This window comes from Microtus pennsylvanicus, chromosome X (genome assembly GCF_037038515.1).
Source record: "Microtus pennsylvanicus isolate mMicPen1 chromosome X, mMicPen1.hap1, whole genome shotgun sequence".
NCBI classification, from domain to species: Eukaryota; Metazoa; Chordata; class Mammalia; order Rodentia; family Cricetidae; genus Microtus; species Microtus pennsylvanicus.
In genome coordinates, this window is record NC_134601.1 from 32,894,206 (window position 1) to 32,914,784 (window position 20,579).

Here is a 20,579-nt window from a genome sequence, read left to right on the forward strand (position 1 = left end):
TTACAGTTCTTGCTTCATATTTTCAAAGTCGCTTACTATTGCCAGCGTTTTGATTTTAGTAGGTGTGAATTGCTTTTCAAAATGTATTTACCTAGTCCTGTGTCGTGTTGAATATTTTTGTATGTTTATTTGCTGTTTATTTCTTTTTATCTTTTGCGTACTATTTATTACATTATTTATTATATTTTTCCTCTCAGTTCCTTCAGTTCAAGCTACAAATAGTCCCTGTAAAATTATTTGACCTCTTATGAATCCTTATAAATACTACCTCCTTTCCATTAAAAATGCCATAGGCTGACTTTTTTCCTTCGCCTCCTTGAGGCTAGCCTTTTCTTAATGTTTAACAGGAGCAGTTGTTAACATATTCTTAGATAAAGGGTCTAGGAAACACCAGCTTAATCTTTACCATATGTTACTCAAAGCTTCTTTAGTTGTGCACTTGGATTTGGCTTTGCTAATAGTTGCTCTAGCTTTTTTGTTTGCCTTAGAAGCCAGATCTTGTTTTGAGAATTGTCTTGTCATGTAGGGAAACTGAGAATGAAGCAATACATTTCTAAAACCAGCAAATTATAGCTCATTTATGCTTAATAATTTGTTCCTTAGCTTCCTTTATTGAGAGAGCCAGATTTGAACTCATGCCTGTGTGGCTGTTATGAAATGGTGTGAGTGGAACCCTTGCAGGTAGCCCTATGACTGGTGAGCGACAAACATGGTCAGGCAAGATAGAATTTACTGGGAAGTTTTATTGGGGGAACGGAAGGGAGTTGGGAAAGGGAAAGGAGAGAAGCAAAGAGGAGAGAGAGAGAGAGAGAGAGAGAGAGAGAGAGAGAGAGAGAGAGAGAGAGAGAGAGAGAGAGAGAGAGAGAACAAGAAAAGTTCTGCCTTCCCCTTCAGAGGAACAGTGGGAAAGAGAGAGCAGGAGTGGGTGGAGCTTGTCTTAAAGGAACCTTTGCACTTGCATACATGCTAGTGATGTAGCAGCAATAGGACCATAGGATCGTGGGCTGGCTAGGGTACTGCCTGGGTTCATCCTGCTAGGTGACAGGGGCCAGTATAATGCCTGAATCCTAACAGTGGCCCCCAAAGCCTTTCCCTGGGGGCTGGTGATGTGGCTTGTAGTAGTGTCCTGTAATCTTGAGATCCTGGGTTTATTCCCTAATGTGGGATTTCCCCTCTGTATACTGCAAATATATTTTATTAGCATTGGTGAATAAAGAAACTTCTTTGGCCTATGGCAGGGAACAATAAAGCCAGGCAGGAAATCCAGAGATACAGAGAGAGTAGGTGGAGTCAAGGAGACGTGATGTGGCTGCCAAAAGAGATGCCCTGGAAACTTACCAGTAAACCACAAGGCTCGTGGTAAAATACAAAATAATAGGAATGAAGCCGGGCGATGGTGGCACACGCCTTTAATCCCAGCACTCGGGAGGCAGAGGCAGGCGGATCTCTGTGAGTTCGAGACCAGCCTGGTCTACAGAGCTAGTTCCAGGACAGGCTCCAAAGCCACAGGGAAACCCTGTCTCGAAAAACCAATAATAATAATAATAATAATAATAATAATAATAATAATAGGAATGGGTTAATTCAAGATGTAAGAGATAATTAGGAAGAATCCTGAGCTAATGGGTCAAGCATTGTTTTAATTAATACAGTTTCTGTGTGATTACTTCAGGTATGAGCAGTCAGGAAATGAACGAACAGCCTGTGCCTACAATTCCCCACATGCCAATAATTTAAACAAACAAACTTGTACTCTTGCCAAAGGCCTTGTTACCTCTTTGTACAGTGGAGCAAATAGACATTTCATAAAAGCCCAGAGAAGCGTGGGATTTAGACAGAGAGAGAATAAATGTCAAGGGTTCCGCTTGAGTCAAGCTATAGAAATGGAGAGAGATGCAAAGTGTGTTAGCAGACAGTTGGAGAACCAAGAATATAGTGCAATTCTATTCCTCTTCCCTTTGATTTCTTAAAACATTCGATTCTTAGTTTCCATCTCCTGGTGGCCATTTCTATATCCCTTTCCTAGTGTAAATACTTCATTCCAATCTTCTGTCATTTGGTTCACATGGTTATCTTTATTTCAGATACCCTTCATCTTGCCTACCAGTACAGTGACTTACCTCTCAAGACATAAAATGAATTCTACCTTCTCTCTAAGGCCTATGTATTCACCCTCCCACGCATGTGTGCAGAATAAAGACATGTGCAGTACAAAACTACAGTACCCATATGGAGGTCAAAGGTCAATTTTGGTGTCACTTCTCTCCTCTGACCTTGTTTGAATCAGACTCGTTCTTGTTCGCTCTGGACACCTCACTTCTGGCCTTGTTTGAGGCAATCACTCTTGTCACTGTAGCTGGTTTGCAAGCTTTGAGAATTCTCCCACATCAGCCTGTAATCTGGCCTAGAAGTGCTGAGATTGTACACATATAGTACTACGTACAGCTTTGCATAGGCTCTGAAGATCTGAAGTTGGATTTTCATGCTTGTACAGCAGGAACCTTTTGTTTTTGTTTCTAAAGATTTATTTATTTATTATGTGTACAGTGTTCTGTCTGCATGTATGCCTGCAGACCAGAAAAGGCACCAGATCTCATTACAGATTGTTGTTTTTTGTTTTTTTGGGGTTTTTTTGTTTGTTTGTTTTTTGAGACAGAGTTTCTCTGTGACTTTGGAGCCTGTCCTGGAACTAGCTCTGTACACCAGGCTGGTCTCGAACTCACAGAGATCCTCCTGCCTTTGCCTCCCGAGTGCTGGGATTAAAGGCGTGTGCCACAATCGCCCGGTTTACAGATTGTTGTGAACCACCATGTGGGTGCTGGGAATTGAACTCAGGACCTCTTGAAGAGCAGCCAGTGCTCTTAACCTCTGAGCTATTTCTCCAGCCCCCTTGTTTTTGTTTTTTGGTTTTTTTGTCGAAACATAGTTTCTCTGTAACTTTGGATTCTGTCCTGGAACTAGCTTTGTAGACCAGGCTGGCCTTGAACTCACAGAGATCCCTTGGCCTCCCAAGTGCAGGAATGAAAGGTGTGTGTCACCACCGCCCAGCACAAGAACTTTTTTATATAAATTTATCTATCTTACTTTCCAACCACAGCTTCCCCTTCCTTTTCTCCTCCTCCTGCCCTCTGCCCCTCCCCCAATACACCCCCTTCATAACTGCTCAGAAAGAGGCAGGCCTCCCATGGGCTTCAGCATAGCATAGGATATCAAAGCTGTCATAAGATCAAGCACCTCCCCCTGTACTCAGGCTTGGCAAGGCAATCCAGCATGAGTAGTAGGTTCCCAGGAGCCAGCCAAAGCACCAGGGACAGCCCTGTTCCCATTACCAGGAGTCCCACATATAGACCAAGCTACACAACTGTCACATATATGCAGAGGGTCTAGGTTGGTCCCTTGTTGTGGTTCAGACTCTGTGAGTTCCCATGAGCCAGGCTAGTGATTTCTGAGGGTTTTCCTGCAATGTTCTTAATCCCCTGGTTTCCTACAACCCTACCTTCTTCTCCTCAGCAGGACTCCCAGAACTCTGCCCAGTGTTTGGCTTTGGATCTCTAAAGCTGCTTCCCAGTCACTGGATGAAAGCTCTTTGGTGACAACTGGTCATCAATCCTATCCCAGGGTCTGGTCAGTTCAGGCTACAGCAAGAAATTTTGTACACTGAATCAAAATACCCTATGAAGTATTTTTTAAAGACACACCCATAAGCCTTCCTTAATAGTTAGGGTATATTATAATAAATAAATGCTACCCCCAAATCTTTGAGTCTTAACATTAGAAGCATTTATTTTTTAGGTCACAGCTGAATGAGAGCTAACTAGGGCAATGCCAATCAATTTCACCCCCTAAAGTTCACATGGGGTTGCAGGTTCCTAATGGCTTCACCACCTTCTAGTATTGAGATTAGCAACCTATAACCTGTTCTTGTAAATAAAGTTTTGAGATATAGCCATGGCATTCAATTATGTTTTGTCAATGAGTGCTTTAATACCACAAGGGGAAAATTGATTAGGGACTTTATGGTTCATAAAATCTTTGTCCTTTGGGCTTTTGCAAAAACACTTTTGTTGATCCTTCATCTGAGGCTTTCAGGACCTGTGAAGAGAGAATCTAGATCCTTTATTTTTTTAATATAATTTCTTCAACTCTTTAGATATGCTTATTATCTGCTTCATAATGTTTGTATATGAAATCTAACAACTAGTCACTCTCAGGGACGTTTTCTGTAGGCTGCTTTTTTAAGTTCTTGATTTTATTTTTAAGCCTGCCTTCCCAAGATCAACTTCTGAGTTAGCAGAATTTAGTAATCATTCGATTAGAGATTAGGTTTCCTTAATTGCCTTGAACCTTTAAGTCTTCCATCTTTTATCTGAGGAAATATTTTGTGTAAAGATGTTTCTCCAACTTCAGAAGTTTATAATCACCTTTCTTTTCATTTCCCACATTCAAAGACAGCCAGAGTTGAATAACTCTTTTCTGCACATTTATTTCCTTGAGCAGCTCATTGCGTACTTCTAGATACCTAAGAATATGTCTAAACCTTTCAAAGTGCCATATGGTTATCTGGTTATCCATATCTTTCTTTCGGATTTCTAGCTGCCCCCCCACACACACACTTTTTAAGCCCCAAATGAAATCACAGAGTTAAACAGCTGTGATGTTAGAAGCAGGTCACTGGGGTTTTCTTTAATGCCCTGGAAACAGGGCTCTTTTTCAGAACTGAGCTGTGATTCAAATCAAGTAACACCTTAGAAGTAGAAACTTGCCAGGAGCTGCCAGTTTGATCAAATATAGATCAAATTTGATCCTATGCTAAGGATAAGGTGGCACTTGGGAAACTCCAAAAGATGCACCTGTTGCCTTCTTTCTGGCTTTTCTCAGTTAGGGCAGGGGCAGCCTCAAGTTAAAGCCACTCAGGCTCTGATGTTCTTACTCTGGTTCATGGGAGGATTTTATGCATCCTTCAGCTCCCTCTCCTTTTCTGCATATGCCGGGGATGGATGCTTCCTTCCGCTTCCCTCCTTTTCTGTATGTGCTGGGGATGGATGCTTCCTTCTGCTTCCCCTCCTTTTCTGTATGTGCTGGGAATGGAAGCTTCCTTCTGCTTCCCCTCCTTTTCTGTATGTGCTGGGGATGGATGCTTCCTTCTGTTCCCCCTCCTTTTCTGTATGTGCTGTGGATGGAACACCAGCTCTTTAAGCTTGCTGGAGAGTCACACTTCCACTGAGTGTATCTTCATCCTGCATTAGTTTTCCTTGATTAAATTCTTTAAAGTCATTCTTTGCCTTTGGTTAGCTTGTGGTGTTCTAAAATGATTTGTGGTTGACAGTATTTTGTTGTTTTTGTTGAGGAATGGACTCACTGAGATTCTGACAGCCTTAATTTTGGCAAGAAAATAATGCTTCTGAGACATTTCCTTAATATTTAATATATCCGTAGCTTGTGGCTTATGAATACCAGACAGAACATTAACACATTTTTCTTTCCTTTTTTGTTTTTTGGGGTTTTTTTTTTGTTTTGTTTTGTTTTTTGTTTTGTTTTGTTTTTCAAGACAGGGTTTCTCTATGTAGCAGCTGTGATTAGCCTGGGACTTGCTTTGTAGACCAGGCTGGCCTCAAACTCACCGAGATCTGCCTGCTTCTGCTTCCCAATTGCTGAGATTAAAGTGTGTGCCACCACTGCCAGCACCACATTTTTCTTAATGAAACCTGTGAACATCCACTGAGGGCAATCACATTTTGACTTTCCTTTCCAGGTTGCTGTTAGCTCTGACTCTACAGGCCCAGCTGATAATTTTGAGGAGCAATCTTTGACCTGCCAAAAAGAATGCAGCAAAACAGTGAACACTGAAGCTTTAATGACAGTGTTTCACCCTCAAAATTTGGAGAATCTGGATTCTAAAATGGTAAGGAAACAAAATAATTAAATCTATGGATTGGAACAGTCAATGAAAAAAATCTTAGAACATACTGGATCAGTGGGTCCTCAACCTTCCTAATGTTGTGACCCTTTAATACAGTCATTCATGTTGTGATGACCCACAACCATCAAATTGTTTTGTTGATACTTCATAAATGTAATTCTGCCTCTGTTATAAGTCAGAATGTAAATATCTGTGTTTTTTGATGGTTTTAGGTGACCCCTGTGAAAGAGTCATTCGACCTCTAACCCCTAAGGGGGTTGTGACCAATAGGTTGAGAACTGCTATACTGGATGGTATCAGAACAGAAAGATTTACTTTTGAGGTTTGAAGTATATCTAGTTGGGCTCAACGACACTCAGACCATTATCAATAGTGATAATAGTGGCTATTGAGTCTTAGTCGCTTAGATTTCTAATAATTTGTGATAAAACCAAGTTGATTTGGGAAAAACAGTAGTTTGGAGCTTTTGCCTCCTAGGTGTTAGACTTTTGCAAATTTTAGAAGTTTAACTAGTAATGATAGTAAATTAAAACTGTTAGGTGTTGGTAGAGGCTGCTTGTTCATTTCCAGGCCGACCAGACTCCTGAAATAACCACACAGAAATCTGTATTAATTAAAACACTGCTTGGCCAATAGCTTAAGCACATTGCTAGCTAGCTCTTATATCTTAAACTAACCCATTTCTATTATTCTGTGCAACACCACAAGGTCGTGGCGTACTGGCAAAGTTTCAGCTGGCAGCTTGCTACTTTCTCTGGGGGCAGCTACATGGCTTCTCCCTGACTCCGCCTACTCTCTCTATTTATCTGTTTCATCCTGGCTTTACTCTGTTAAGCCATTGGCTGAAAGCAGCTTCTTTATTAACCAATGGCAATAAAACATATTCATAGCATATTTCACATCTTACGTCAGTTAAGTTTTTTTTTTTTTTTTTTTGTTTTGTTTTGTTTTTCGAGACAGGGTTTCTCTGTGGCTTTGGAGCCTGTCCTGGAACTAGCTCTGTAGACCAGGCTGGTCTCGAACTCACAGAGATCCGCTTGCCTCTGCCTCCCGAGTGCTGGGATTAAAGGCGTGCGCCACCATCGCCCGGCCACGTCAGTTAAGTTTGTGTGGGTTTAAGTTTTTATGTTAAAGGTCTAGTACTTTACAATGTGAATATGATTTTTTATTTTGTAAGGTTTTGGTCTGCATAAATGATTTCATGGTAAATAGGATGAGCAAATTATTTTAAAGGGATTAATTTTTCACTCTTTACTTTGATTTTTCTATCACAGTTGAAAGAAAAGATGAAGGAACAATCTTGGAACATCTTATTTTCTGAATGTGGGCGTGGTGTTAGCATGTTCCGGACAAAGAAAACCCGAGATCTGGTTGTAAGAGGGATTCCAGAGACATTGCGGGGAGAGCTCTGGATGCTTTTCTCAGGTATTACATTATTTTCTTTATTCATTTAACAGGCAGACGTTAAGTATGCCACTTCTAGTCGTTATGTTCTATGCACAAAGATGGCCAGGATGTAAGTTGAGACTAGTCAAAAAGGGAAAAAAAACTATATTTATATGTACTTGCCTAAATATCTACATATCTACTGTCTGACAAGATTAATTTAGTAGGCAAGATGTGTATAGTTGGTGGATATAGTGTTCATATCTATACCAATAAGAGAAAATTAAAAGAAAAAACTTAATTAAAATGTTATTCTCTGATAAATAATAACGTGGTGTAGACTCGTGTTATGTTTCCCTTTTTCTTCATTTTCTTTGTTTTTGTGTATTCAGATATTATTAGAGCATAAACCTAAACCTTAAGGTAATAAAATACAAATGTGTCACTATCTGCAAATCTCAGCTGTGTTTTATTGTTCAGTTTGAATGTGGATGTTATTGTCCTTGCAGGTGCTGTTAATGACATGGCTACTAATCCTGGTTATTATGCTGAAGTAGTTGAACAATCCTTAGGGACCTGCAACCTGGCTACTGAAGAAATTGAACGTGATTTACGCCGCTCTCTGCCTGAGCACCCAGCCTTTCAGAGTGATACTGGCATATCTGCTCTGAGGCGGGTACTGACAGCTTATGCATATAGGAATCCTAAAATAGGATACTGCCAGGTATAACTTCACTGTGATCTCAAATATTATGTGCATATTTCAAATGTTATTATCAAATTCAACTCTCGAATTTTGGGACATATGATAATGAGAGCTGAGATTGATAGCGGATAGTATTAAAATAAGTAGGTTGATAATGGGAGCATTTTTAACTACTGATATATTTACTATTTTCTTTTTTAATATTTGTTTTTATTTATCCATATGTGTGTATCTCTGTGTGGATATTTGCCACATGGAGGTCAGAATAGGGCACTGGTTGTCCTGGAATTGGAGCCACAGACAGCTGTAAGCTGCCCAACATGGGCACTGAAAACTGAACTCAGGTCCTCTAAAGAGCACCAAGAGTTTCTAACCACTTTCTTTTCGTTTAACAACTGGATTATTGTTCTGTAAAAGACACTGTGTCACATACTTAAGGCTATATAAAGATATATCATATAAAGATCATATCAGCAAAAATATATGGATCAGGTCTGAGGAGGCAAAGCTAAGTGGGTAACGTGCTTGTAGTACAAACAGGAGAGCCTGAGTCTGAATCTCTAGCATCAGTGTAAGAAAATCCAGGTATGGCAGAGTGCATCTGCAAGTCTAGTGCTGGGGAGAGGTGGATCCTGAGGGCTTGCTATCCAGCCAGTCTAGCTGATACGGCAAGCTTTGGGTTCAGTGAATAAACCATGTCTCAAAAATAAACAAACAAACAAATAGATAAATAAATAAATAAATAAAATGGAATAATAATTGAGGAAGAACTCACAACATCGATCTTTGGCCTTCACATGTGCCTGCAACAGAAGAGCACACCCATACGCATGTGTCCATATGCATATGCAGACAATAGGTAGTTAAATGAATATTCATTGGGAAATTGAAAATCCAAAGAGACAAACTATTAGATGAATACTAAGTATGGTCAGGATTTATAATAAATTATTTTCACCTGGGAGGATCAGGGAAGGCTTCATTGAAGAGGTAGCATTTGCAGGTCTTGGCAGTTTATGAATCTGGGACATATAGAAATGGAATTAGAGAACTTTCTAAGTGGAAGGATTGATGCAGCCCAATACAAATAGAGGGAAATAAAGAATATGCATAGGGCCAGGCACTCATGTACTATTTAATAAAGGAGCAGATGAATAATGCAATAATTTATTTGAAGAAAGCACTGGGTAGTTTGGGGTTGGTCAGGGGTGTGAATTTTATTTTCGAGGCAATGGGGGAGTCCTTGGTAAAAATCCTTTAGGGGTACACTGTGTTAACTGGGTAGTTGCCTGCTACTAAACACAAGCAGATAATAGCTGAAGTATTACAGACTATTATTTATTAGATGAGGAAAAACAATCATTTAAGTCAGTAGACAGTTCTCTTTTGCGGGATTATTAAGGGACTTAGGCTATGGGTTGAAAGTATACTGTCATCTTAGAAGTAAAACTAAGATTTTGATAGCCATTACATGGACTCTGCAGATCAACTTGGGGAATATTGCATAGTAACAATATTAAATCTCTCAAACTATAAACACAGGCTGTTTCCTTCTTTATTTAGTAGATCTCTAGTTTCTTCTTCTTTTAAGATATTAGATAGCTTTCAATGTAAATTCTTTCTTTTTGGATTTTTTGAGACAGGGTTTCTCTATGTAGCAGTTCTGGCTGTCCTGGAACTTGCTCTATAGAACAGGCTGGCCTCAAACTCACAGAGATTCGCCTGCCTCTGCCTCCCAAGTCAATGTAAAATCTTAAAACTTCTTTTGATGATAATTTTGTTTCTAAGTATTTTAATCCTTTTGAGATTATAGTAAATGCATTTTTTATCTCTTTTTATTAGTTCTTGCTAGCATATTAAAATACAAATTCATCTTTCTATATACTAATCTTGTCTTCTTTAGCCTTGCTCAGCTTATGTTGGTTTCAGAAGACCATTTGTAGATTTCTTTCAAGTTTCAATATATGTGTCTTGGGGTTTCTATAGCTGTAAAGAGACACCATAACTACAGCAACTCTTAAAAAAGGAAAATACTTAATTGGGGTGGCTTACATTTTCAGAGGTTCAATCCATTATCACCATGGCAGGACATGGCGGCATGTAGGCAGAAATGAAGCTTATCACATCTTGATCAGAAGGCGACAGGAAGTGGTCTAAGACACTGGGTGGTATCTTGGGCATGTGTAAGACCTCAACTCTTGCCTCTACAATGACACACTTCCTCCAACAAGACCACACTTCCTCCAACAAGGTCCCAACTTCTAATAGGCCACTGCCTTTGGGGCCATTTTTTTTTTTAGCCCACCATATTAAGAAATCATGGAATCTGAATAGTGACGTTTTTCTTGATTCCAATCTGAATACTGTTCTTCCCTTTTTCTTGCCTAAATGGATATATACCTTCGATATAATGCTAAATGGAATTGTTAATATTATTATTTGACTTTGCTGAGTTGGCATCTCATTATTTTCCTGGCTTGTCTCATTCTCCTGGGCTTCAGTGATCCTCTCACTCCTGCCTCTTGAGCAGCGGGGATTACAAGTGTACCCCAGCACATGTGATTTGTTATTTATCTTAGGGAGAGCCACCCTTTTGTCATAAAGTATACAGTGAACTGTGGAGGGTTTGTGTAGATTATCAGGTTGAAGAATTTCCTTTCTATTTCTAGCTTCTGAGAAGGAGGATAGATGTGAGTGCAGTGAAACACACCTGCAATCCTAACACTTAGGGGCTAGGGTAGGGCTATCTTGAATACAAGTCTAGCCTGGGCTGCATACTGAGACTCTGTCTCAGAAAATCAAAGCAGGAAAAGGAGTATTGGATTTTTAATGTTTTGATATTATAATTTAATTGCAATTTCTCCCTTCTCTTTCCCCTCTCTAAAACTACTCTCTCATACCCCTCCACTCTCCTTCAAATTCATGACCTCTGTTGTCACTACTTGTTATTGCATGTATATATGTATATGCATATATTTTCCTAACTATAATCAATTCAGTCCATATAATTTACTCATATGCATGTTTTCAGGACTGACCATTGGTACTGGATAACCACTGATATCTCTTCCCTGGGGAGGACCACCTCTCCTATTCCCAATTTCCTCACTTGCCAATAGTTCTTTGTGTAAGGCTGAGGCCTCATGAAATTTTGTCAGATATTTTTTCTTTGTGTCCACTGACATTATTATATGATTTTTATTAAAATGAAATATTTCATTAATTGGTTTTCATATTTTGCACCCCATTTGCATTTCCAGGATAAATACCAGTTGCTCTTAGTATATGTTTTTGCATGCTCTCTAGTTTGGTTTCTTATTGTTTGGGGGGGATTTTACATTCATATTTAAAAAATACATTACTGTATAGTTGTCTCATAACACCTTTCTCTAATTTTGGTGTCAGGATTTTTTTAGAATGAGTTGGATAATGATTCTTGCTCTTAGATTTTACATGGTTTGTGAAGGACTGGTATTACTTCTTTAAATATTTAGTAGAATGTGCCAATAAAGCCATCTGTTCTTCATTATCTTTGTAAAAAGTGTTTCCATTACTATTTTAATCTCTTATTGTATATCCATTCTGACTTCTCCTTCCTCTAGAAATGGTTTTAGTAGGTGGCATTTTTTCAAAAACAATTGTCTATCTTATCAAATTTGTTAACATATGGTTGTTCACAATGTACCTCTTTTCAGGTGGCAATAATTGTTGTTTACTCTCTTTTTTATCTTTTTAGTTAGGGTACCTAAATGTACATAATTTTAGATAATTTTTTTAATATTTTGGTGATCCTAACTTATTTGTTAAAATTTCTTTTTAATATATGTTTTCATTAATCTTTCGAGAAATTTGTACAACATGTCTTAATCATTTTGAACCCCCTGCCCCAACTCTTCCCAGATTCACCCTCTCTCCCTTCCTACCCAACTTTGTATTCTATTTTCTTCCCCTGCCCCATCAAGGCCAATTTGTGCTGCTTAAATGTTCTTGGATGTGTGGCCTCCCACTGCAGCATGGTAGGCGTATCAAGGGATGCATTCATAGAGAAAATTGACCCTTCCTCTCCAAGCAGCTAAGAATTACCCATAGCTACTCAAAGAGGGTTGGAACTTTGTGGAACTTTATGCCCAACTACCCTATTTGCGCTAGGATTTGGGCTGCCTTAAGCTTGATTATGTCTTGTACATCCTATCACAACCACTGTGAGTTCATATTTGCAGATGCCCTGCTGTATCCAGAAGACACTGTTTCCGTGTAGTTGTTCATCACCTCTGCCTCTTACCCTTGTTCCGTACCCTCTTCTGCAATGACCCCTGAGCTTTTGGAGGAGGTGGTGCAGTATATATGCTCCCATTATGCCTTAATATTCTATAATCTCTTATTCTCTGCACTTTGGCTAATTGCAGTTCTCTGTGTTGATCATCATCTACTGCAAAGTTTCTCTGATGAGGATTAGGAGATACTTTAATGTATGGGTATGATATCATTAGGCATTGGTTTAATACCATGTTCATTTGACAGAATAATAGTAGTAGATTCTCTACTAGGACCTATGATATCTCCAGCTATAGATTCTTGACCTGATAGTGGTTTCAGATATAGGTCTCTTTTTGTGGAATGGGCCATAAACATATGATCAGAAAGTGGGTGGTTACTCCCACAGCATTTGTTCCACTGTTGCACCAATGGGCAATGTCTTGCAGGGCCAGCCATTATTGTAGTTCACAGAGTTCACAGCTGAGTAATACTGATGATACTGAACTTCCTTTTCTTTTCATTTTCTATTCCCTACCAGTTTATGATTGCCAAAAGCCCAAAAATTAGCCAGTGATGAGTGCTTGGTCTTATTCTTTCTTAACATATGTACAGGCTGGAATATAGTTCAGTGATACAGTGCTTGCCAAGCATATACAAAGCCCTGGCTTTCAGCCCATGTAGCTCAGAAAAAGTGTACATAAAGCTATAGATGTGTCTAAAGCAATGTGCATGAACATGGGCTTCTAGATTGCTAAAGATATGCTAGAGTTTTTCAAAGCCCCCAGATTTTCCTCAAATGTTTTTGTTAATTTCTTGTTCATCCCATCTGTTAGCCATTGTCTCAGGCAGCCACATTCTCAATAGCTACCTCTGATTATTTTTAAGAAACACTCCAGAGAAAAGGCTTTTGTGCTAGATGAACTCTGCGTCAGGTCAAGTAAAGACAGCTTTGTAAATGTAGTCTTCCAGAGGAGTACCAGACAGATTGAATAATGACAGTACTCTACAAATGGTACTTTGAAAGAACTCCAAGCCCTTTCTCGTCTGTCCAATATAAACAGGAAGTTAGGTAGCAATGCAATGGAAAAGAAAGAATATATGTAAAAACCATTTGTTAGTAGAAAATCTAGAATTTGAATCAAAATTGCATGTACCGGATAAAGAGTTTCTACAGTGATGAGAATCAGAATAACTAAGAAAACAAAGTATTTAATAGGGAGGTGGTGTTAAATTTTGTGAATTAATGAAGTGATTGATTTGATTTGGTATCTAAGGGATAATCTCCAGGAAATAGTTATAAAGGTTGTTTTCTCCAATATTAGAATATCATCCACAATTATGTGTTTTGTTTTAAAGACTCAATAATTGACATTTTAACGCATTGAAATCAGCCTAATTGATTTTTATTTATGGTGCTTTATATCCATGATATTACTGCTTCATTTTCCTTTAATATTGCTGTATAAAATACCCGGCTAGCAAATGTTAACCTAACTATACATTGCTTTACTTTGGATTAACTTCAAGTCCTCATATTTCCTTTATTATTACTCACTTGTTATTATTGCTATTCAAAAGTTCTATGCTTGAATAAGAAGTGCAGTTATTACCTAAGCAATAACCACTTTTTTGTTTCTTTTCTGGGAAATTTAGGCGATGAACATTTTGACTTCAGTATTGCTTCTATATGCAAAAGAAGAAGAAGCTTTTTGGCTTCTGGTTGCTGTATGTGAACGAATGCTGCCTGACTATTTTAATCGCCGAATCATTGGTAAAAAAGAAATACAAAAAGAATACTTACATATAAACATGCATACATATATCTACACATGAGCACTGGCTTCATCTATTTTTGCTGCATCGCCAAATGGCACAGACAGTAATTTATATTGTTTTAATTAGTGATAAGAGGCTGGGAAGTCCAAGAGCATGGTGCCAACATCTGCTCAGCATGTTGGCAGGGTCTTACTACATCATAATAATGAGGCATAGGATATCATATGGCCAGACAGCAAGCACAGTAGAATTAGCTTTCTTTATATAATAAATCTGCTTCCATGAAAATTTACCTTAATCCATGAATTAACTAATCTATTCATTAAGGCAGAGACCTTGTGAACCAATCACTTCCGGAAGGTCTTAACTCTAAATATTATTAATACATGAATTGAAGAATACTTTAGTTTCTAACCTAAGAAATTTTTTCAACATCAGAAGACTTAGTCTTTTCTAAACTATGTTAATGTCTATTGTCTATTTCGTAGGAGAGTGATTTTGTTTGTGAATCTGGGGGACTTTTGCTTGTTGAGACAAGGTCCAGCTGTATAGCTCAGGGTGCGTAGCCTCGGCCTCCCAATTGCTGAGATGACCCAGACTTCTTACCTATTAAATTGCCAGTCAAACTGAAGAGTTGGTAAATTAGATTGAGAAAGACAGAAAACTTAAGCCATGTCAAAATGTCACATTGACTGATACTCTTGGGCAAAGATCTTTGAATATTGGATGTGTATTTGGAAAAATGTTTGTTACTTTTTCAAAATTAAGGACCTGACTTGCTTTTTAATGAAAATGAAATTTTAATTTGCATTTATAAACACTAGATTGCCAAAATAATAATGATTTGAGACATCAAGAGCTACTAAGGAAATTTTAATAGTTTCTTGATGGGAGGGAAATTTTAATCAACTTAAAGTTTCTATATTTGGATGGGTTCACATAGAAAATGAATCAAATTTTTCTTTGTTAATTATGTGACATTGTATTTAGTTATCATATATATAAGCAGCTGTGATCCCATTTTAATACCTATAGGTAATCTACCCTTTGTACCTTCTTAAGTTTTCAGTGCTGTGACTAGGTCTTGATTATGTTGACTTTTGTAATAAGTTCTATGTACGTTTATTTTTACTTCTATCAAGATTGAATTCTTTTTGCACTAAGGCTATATAGCTGAGTGATAGCATGTTTGTCTGGTATGCACAGGCCCTGAGTTCCATCCTACCACCACAAAAGATAATCAATTCTTTGAAGATGATCTCACCTCATTAGTAGTATCTAGTGCATGTCTCTGACTATAAGAAGGACTCAGGAACTCCTCAAATGAATTAAAATGGAATTTCTCAAGTGTTCTTAGGTTCATGACACTCAACTCGCAGCTGCAGACATGTGCAAATTATAGGAAGGCAATAAAGGGCTCCTGTTTGAAGGAAGTGAGCTGAGCTGTACAGGAAGCGGATGAAAGTGGAGCAGAGGCATAAAGAAAGCTTTTCAGGAGGTGGTCGTTTTTTTAACTTGCTTTAATGTTTTCCAGGTGCCTTGGTGGATCAGGCAGTGTTTGAAGAACTTATTAGGGATCACCTTCCTCAGCTGACGGAACACATGACCGATATGACCTTCTTTTCCTCGGTTTCTCTCTCGTGGTTCCTCACACTCTTCATTAGTGTGCTGCCTATTGAAAGCGCAGTGAACGTGGTGGACTGTTTCTTCTATGACGGGATAAAGGCCATTTTACAGCTGGGATTGGCAATACTTGACTATAATTTAGACAAACTTCTGACGTGTAAAGATGATGCGGAAGCTGTGACAGCACTAAACAGGTATTGCAAGAACTCTAGCATTTAAATCTGGAGGTAGGCCGGGGGGAGATGGGTTAGGTTAGCAATTGAGAATGTTTGCTGCTATCTCAAATGAGTTCGGTTCCCAGCACCCATGTCAGGCTGCTAACCAACTCAAGGGTTCAATAGCCTCTTCTTGCCTCCATGGGCATTCCAACATGTATGTTATATGGACAGACATACACATAAGTAAAAATTTTAAATCTTTAAATCCAGTGGAGATAGGAGTGATTACATTGTTCAGTCTGCTTAACTTACTAGTGAGGAAACTGAGTCCTAGAAACTTCAAGCAATTGGCTTTAAGTCATAGAACTGGTTGAAAGAAAGGGCTAGGCCCAAAGTCCTGCCCTTTGTCTTTAAATAGAGTACAGCAAAAGTATATCACTCTGATGAGAACAGTTAGGTTCCTTTCATATTTGTGCTAACATCATTAATTCAGTAAATCCTAACATTAGCAATTCTACTTTAAACTAGAATGTCTATATAGAAAGTAATGTGAGGGGCAAAGAGCTAGTTAGTAACCAAGTATCCAGTAGGGGAAATTATCCTGCTTTCCAGGTGATATCAGTAAGGTAGGTTGAATTTTATTTTCCTGGTATATTTTGTATGAATGCTACTTTGTATTGGGGCACATGGGGCTTTGAGTACTAGATGTATTACACATACATGTGTGTGAGTTAAGTGAATGAAAATGAATTGGCAACTGTTGTAATGCTTCATCAAACCCCATTCTGTACAGAATAATATATACATCTCCCTTTGGCCTTTGGAACTCTAAAGATAAGGCCTCAGTTTTCCTTTTGAAAACTGGTTTCCCCTTTCAAGCCTCTATAGAGCTGATATTCAGTCCATTCTGGATGGGTTTGGACTATTTGCAAAGTGTGCTCTGAACCTGTTCACTTCCCGCATGTTCTTTTTCACTGCCATGCATCTAATCCTTCTACCCACTCTCGGAATTCCCAACCATCTTTTGATTCTTCTTCATACTCCTTCCCTCGTGTTCTCATTTAAAATTGACCTCTGACTGACTTAGGAACCATTAGCTGTGCTGTTCTCTGCTACAACTATTTTAGTTGCACTAATTCTTATGTTATTGTCATTTTGGATAGGTTCTTTGACAATGTCATTAATAAGGACAGCCCATTGCCTTCAAATGTTCAGCAGGGTTCAAATATCAATAATGAAAAAAGCAGTCACACTAAAGTGGATATTACAGATTTGATTAGAGAATCCAATGAGGTAAGTTTTATGTACCATAAATATGATTACTTAGCATATTTAAATATTATTAATAATTGCATGGCATTCTTGTATATTAAGAATAGCAATGCGAACAAAGTAACAACTTAAAATCTAACTTTACTATAATATTGAGTTCTGTGACTTGACCTTAGGTTGTGTAATTTCCTCTGCCTCAACTTGTTTTTCATTAAATGATATTAAATTCACTTGCTTTCACAAATGATGACCACGTCTAAATATGTCTCACTCTAGAAAAAGTTAAAAAATGATTTTCCTTCACAAACTAAGACTTTGACCAGTGTTCTTACTCAAGACACACTGTAGATAGATATAATTTTCTCTAGTGAACATATTTAAAACACTGAGATGGAAATGTACAAAGTCACTGATAGATCCTACTGCACGTACTGACTTTGTGGGAGCCTAGGCAGTTTGGATGCTCACCTTACTAGACCTGGATGGAGGTGGGCGGTCCTTGGGCTTCCCACAGGGCAGGGAACCCTGATTGCTCTTCGAGCAGATGAGGGAGGGGGACTTGATCGGGGGAGGGGGAGGGAAATGGGAGGCGGTTGCCGGGAGGAGGCAGAAATCCTTAATAAATAAATAAATTAAAAAATAAAAAAAAACAAAAAAATTGACTTAAAAAAATAAAATAGAAACATTAAAAAAAAGAAATAGAATCAAGACCTCAGAGAATTGAGTCTGATGAAATTCAATTGTAAGAGAAGTGGATTTTTATTATGAATGAGTAGCCACTGCAATCCTTTCTTGCAGAAATATGGTAGTATCCGCTATGAAGATATACACAGCATGCGCTGTCGAAATCGGTTGTATGTGATCCAGACCCTGGAGGAAACAACAAAGCAGAATGTGGTGAGTATCACCTGGGGCAGGGGGTGGGGGACCCTCAAGGAACTTTGCTCTCTCTTCTTAAAAGATAACTTTCCATGTGAATAAAATGAAAGACGGTAACTTACAGAGCTAGGTTCGGGCCTTGTAAGTTTTTAGAGGAGAAATAGTTGTTTGCTTCTGGCTGAATGCTTGTGTTTATTTCAGTGTGATTCTGCTATTTGACCTTCAACTGTACTGTGGAGCAGTACTGAATTAGCATTTGAGCAACAAACATCTGTGGTTCAGTTAAGAATAGCTTGGGCTGGAGAGATGGCGCATTGATTAAGAACTTGTACTGCTCTTCACAAGGACCCAAGCTTCCTAGCACACGTACCCAGCAGCTCACAACCTTCTAGAACTCCAGCTACAGTGAATCCAGCACCCTCTTCTGGCTTCTATGGGCATTACACTCAAATGCACTCAAACCATATACACATAATTAAAAATTAAAATTAGAAAATAGCTCTCATAATAACAAATGCTTCTAATAAATATTATTTCTCTGTAATACTTAAAAGAAAATTAAAAGTGTATAAAACAGAATTCACTCTTAAAGCATTGCTATGATTCCGTAGGTAGCTGCTAATATTGGTTTCCTCTGGTCAGTGAGATGACTAGATCACTGATCCCAAGGTGAAGAATTTTACTTTGGTGTTTATAATCTTCTACACTGTTTAATTTTTATCATTATGATTTATTGTTTTATAAACCTCCTCACTTAAAAACTGGATCCTCTGCTGGCCAGTGGTGACACACACCTTTAATTCCAGCACTGGGGAGGCAGAGGCAAGTGGATCTCTGTGAGTTCCAAGGCAGCCTGATGTACAGAGTGAGTTCCAGGACAGCCAGAGCTGTTACACAGGGAAACCCTGTCTCGAAAAACAAAACAAAACAAAACCGCCGGGCGGTGGTGGCGCATGCCTTTAATCCCAGCACTCGGGAGGCAAGGCAGGCGGATCTCTGTGAGTTCGAGGCCGGCCTGGTCTACAAGAGCTTGTTCCAGGACAGGAACCAAAATCTACCGAGAAACCCTGTCTCGAAAATTAAAAAAAAAAAAACAACAAAACCTGAGTCTAGGAAAATTAACATTTCTGACGATCCTAGGTTTAGATTTCAGTTAAATAATTCAGCAATGTTACTGTGACATGGGACAGAGAACCTTTGTTTTTGCTTCAAAATATTAACTTAAAATATTGGTTACATACATTTATTACAGACAATTCAAGCATTACAGAAATATCTCAAAAATGAAGTTTTCTTACCCCAAGTAACGATGGTAAAATGTTTCAAGTGCATCCTTACATTTCTTTTTACTGTGTAAGATCATAAAACATATTCATGCTGGTGGAGAAAGAGAAGATAGATTTTGAAAATGAGATCACACATTATACCAGTCATTCAAATATATAATGATCATTGCATATCAGTATAATTAGATCTAACTCACTCTTTTAGTGCACAAAGTAGTGTACCATGATATAATTAATTCTTTGAGAATTTCATACAATGTATTTTAATCATGTTCATTCCCCTTCACCAACTCCTCTGAAATTCTTCCCACCTCCCGATCCACTCATCTTCATGTGCTGTGTCTCTTTTAAACCCACTGAGTCCAGTTTTTCTGGCTGAGTAATCCTTGGAATGGGGCTTGCCCTGGAGTACAGTCAACATACTAGAAAACTGTCATTGCCCCTCCCAGTACTCATCAAATGCTAGCTCCTCAGCTAGGAATAAGGCTTTGTGCCTACCTCCTAGGATTGTGTCTGGTTTGACTTATATGGGTCTTGCGCATACTATCATAATCACTGTGAGTTCCTATGTACACCTTCTATGTTGCATCTGAAAAACAGTTTCCATGACCTTTGTATCTTACAATGCTTCTGTCTCCTCCTCTGCATTGATCTCCAAGCCTTGTGAAGTAGGGTGTGATATAAACATCCCACTTAGGCTTAACACTCCAAAGTCTCTACCCATTGACCACATGTAGGTTTCTATATAAATAACTGCCCACTGCAAGAAGCAGCTTTCTTGAGTGCACTGATATATGGGTAGTTGAATATTGAATATTTTCTTTCATATGTTTGATTGCTTTTTCTTGGTTTTCTTTAAGCGATTTGTTGGTGTCTTCTATTTTTTGTTTGTCTTTTTTCCCATTTCTTTGAGGGAATTTCTCATATTCTCTTTAAGGACCTCAATCATTCTCCTGAAGTTACTTTTTAGGTCATTTTCTTCTGCTACATTTATATTTGTTGTTCAAGTCTTGCTGCTATAGAGTCACTAGATTTTACTGGTGTCATGTTGCTCTTTGTGGTATTGCGCATGTTCTTACCTCATCTTTTCCTCTAATTGGTGTAATTGGGGCTGCCTGTGACTCTGGTGATCAGTCTTCCAGATGCCAGTAGCTCCAAGGCTCAGATGGATGCTCATCGTAGTGTACTCAGTGCCACGGTTCCAGTCACCCTGTTGGTCACTCCATGTTCCTGGAGGTTGCTCAGCACTCCTGGGGTTTGCTCTACTACATTGAAGTTTGCTGTCTCAGTCACACTGTGGCCTAGGTTGCCAG

General features: G+C 38.6%; 1 protein-coding gene across 2 annotated transcripts in view; it reads left to right on the forward strand.

Annotated features, from left to right (window-relative positions):
- Positions 1-20,579, forward strand: part of Tbc1d8b (TBC1 domain family member 8B) — a 70,343-nt gene that overhangs the window by 34,590 nt on the left and 15,174 nt on the right. For both annotated transcript variants that reach the window (XM_075957630.1, XM_075957631.1), the window contains exons 8-14: positions 5,753-5,902; positions 7,195-7,345; positions 7,816-8,030; positions 13,923-14,040; positions 15,580-15,865; positions 16,993-17,122; positions 17,900-17,998. In XM_075957630.1, coding sequence (XP_075813745.1) covers positions 5,753-5,902; positions 7,195-7,345; positions 7,816-8,030; positions 13,923-14,040; positions 15,580-15,865; positions 16,993-17,122; positions 17,900-17,998 — 1,149 coding nt within the window. The remainder of the gene's footprint in view (positions 1-5,752; positions 5,903-7,194; positions 7,346-7,815; positions 8,031-13,922; positions 14,041-15,579; positions 15,866-16,992; positions 17,123-17,899; positions 17,999-20,579) is intronic.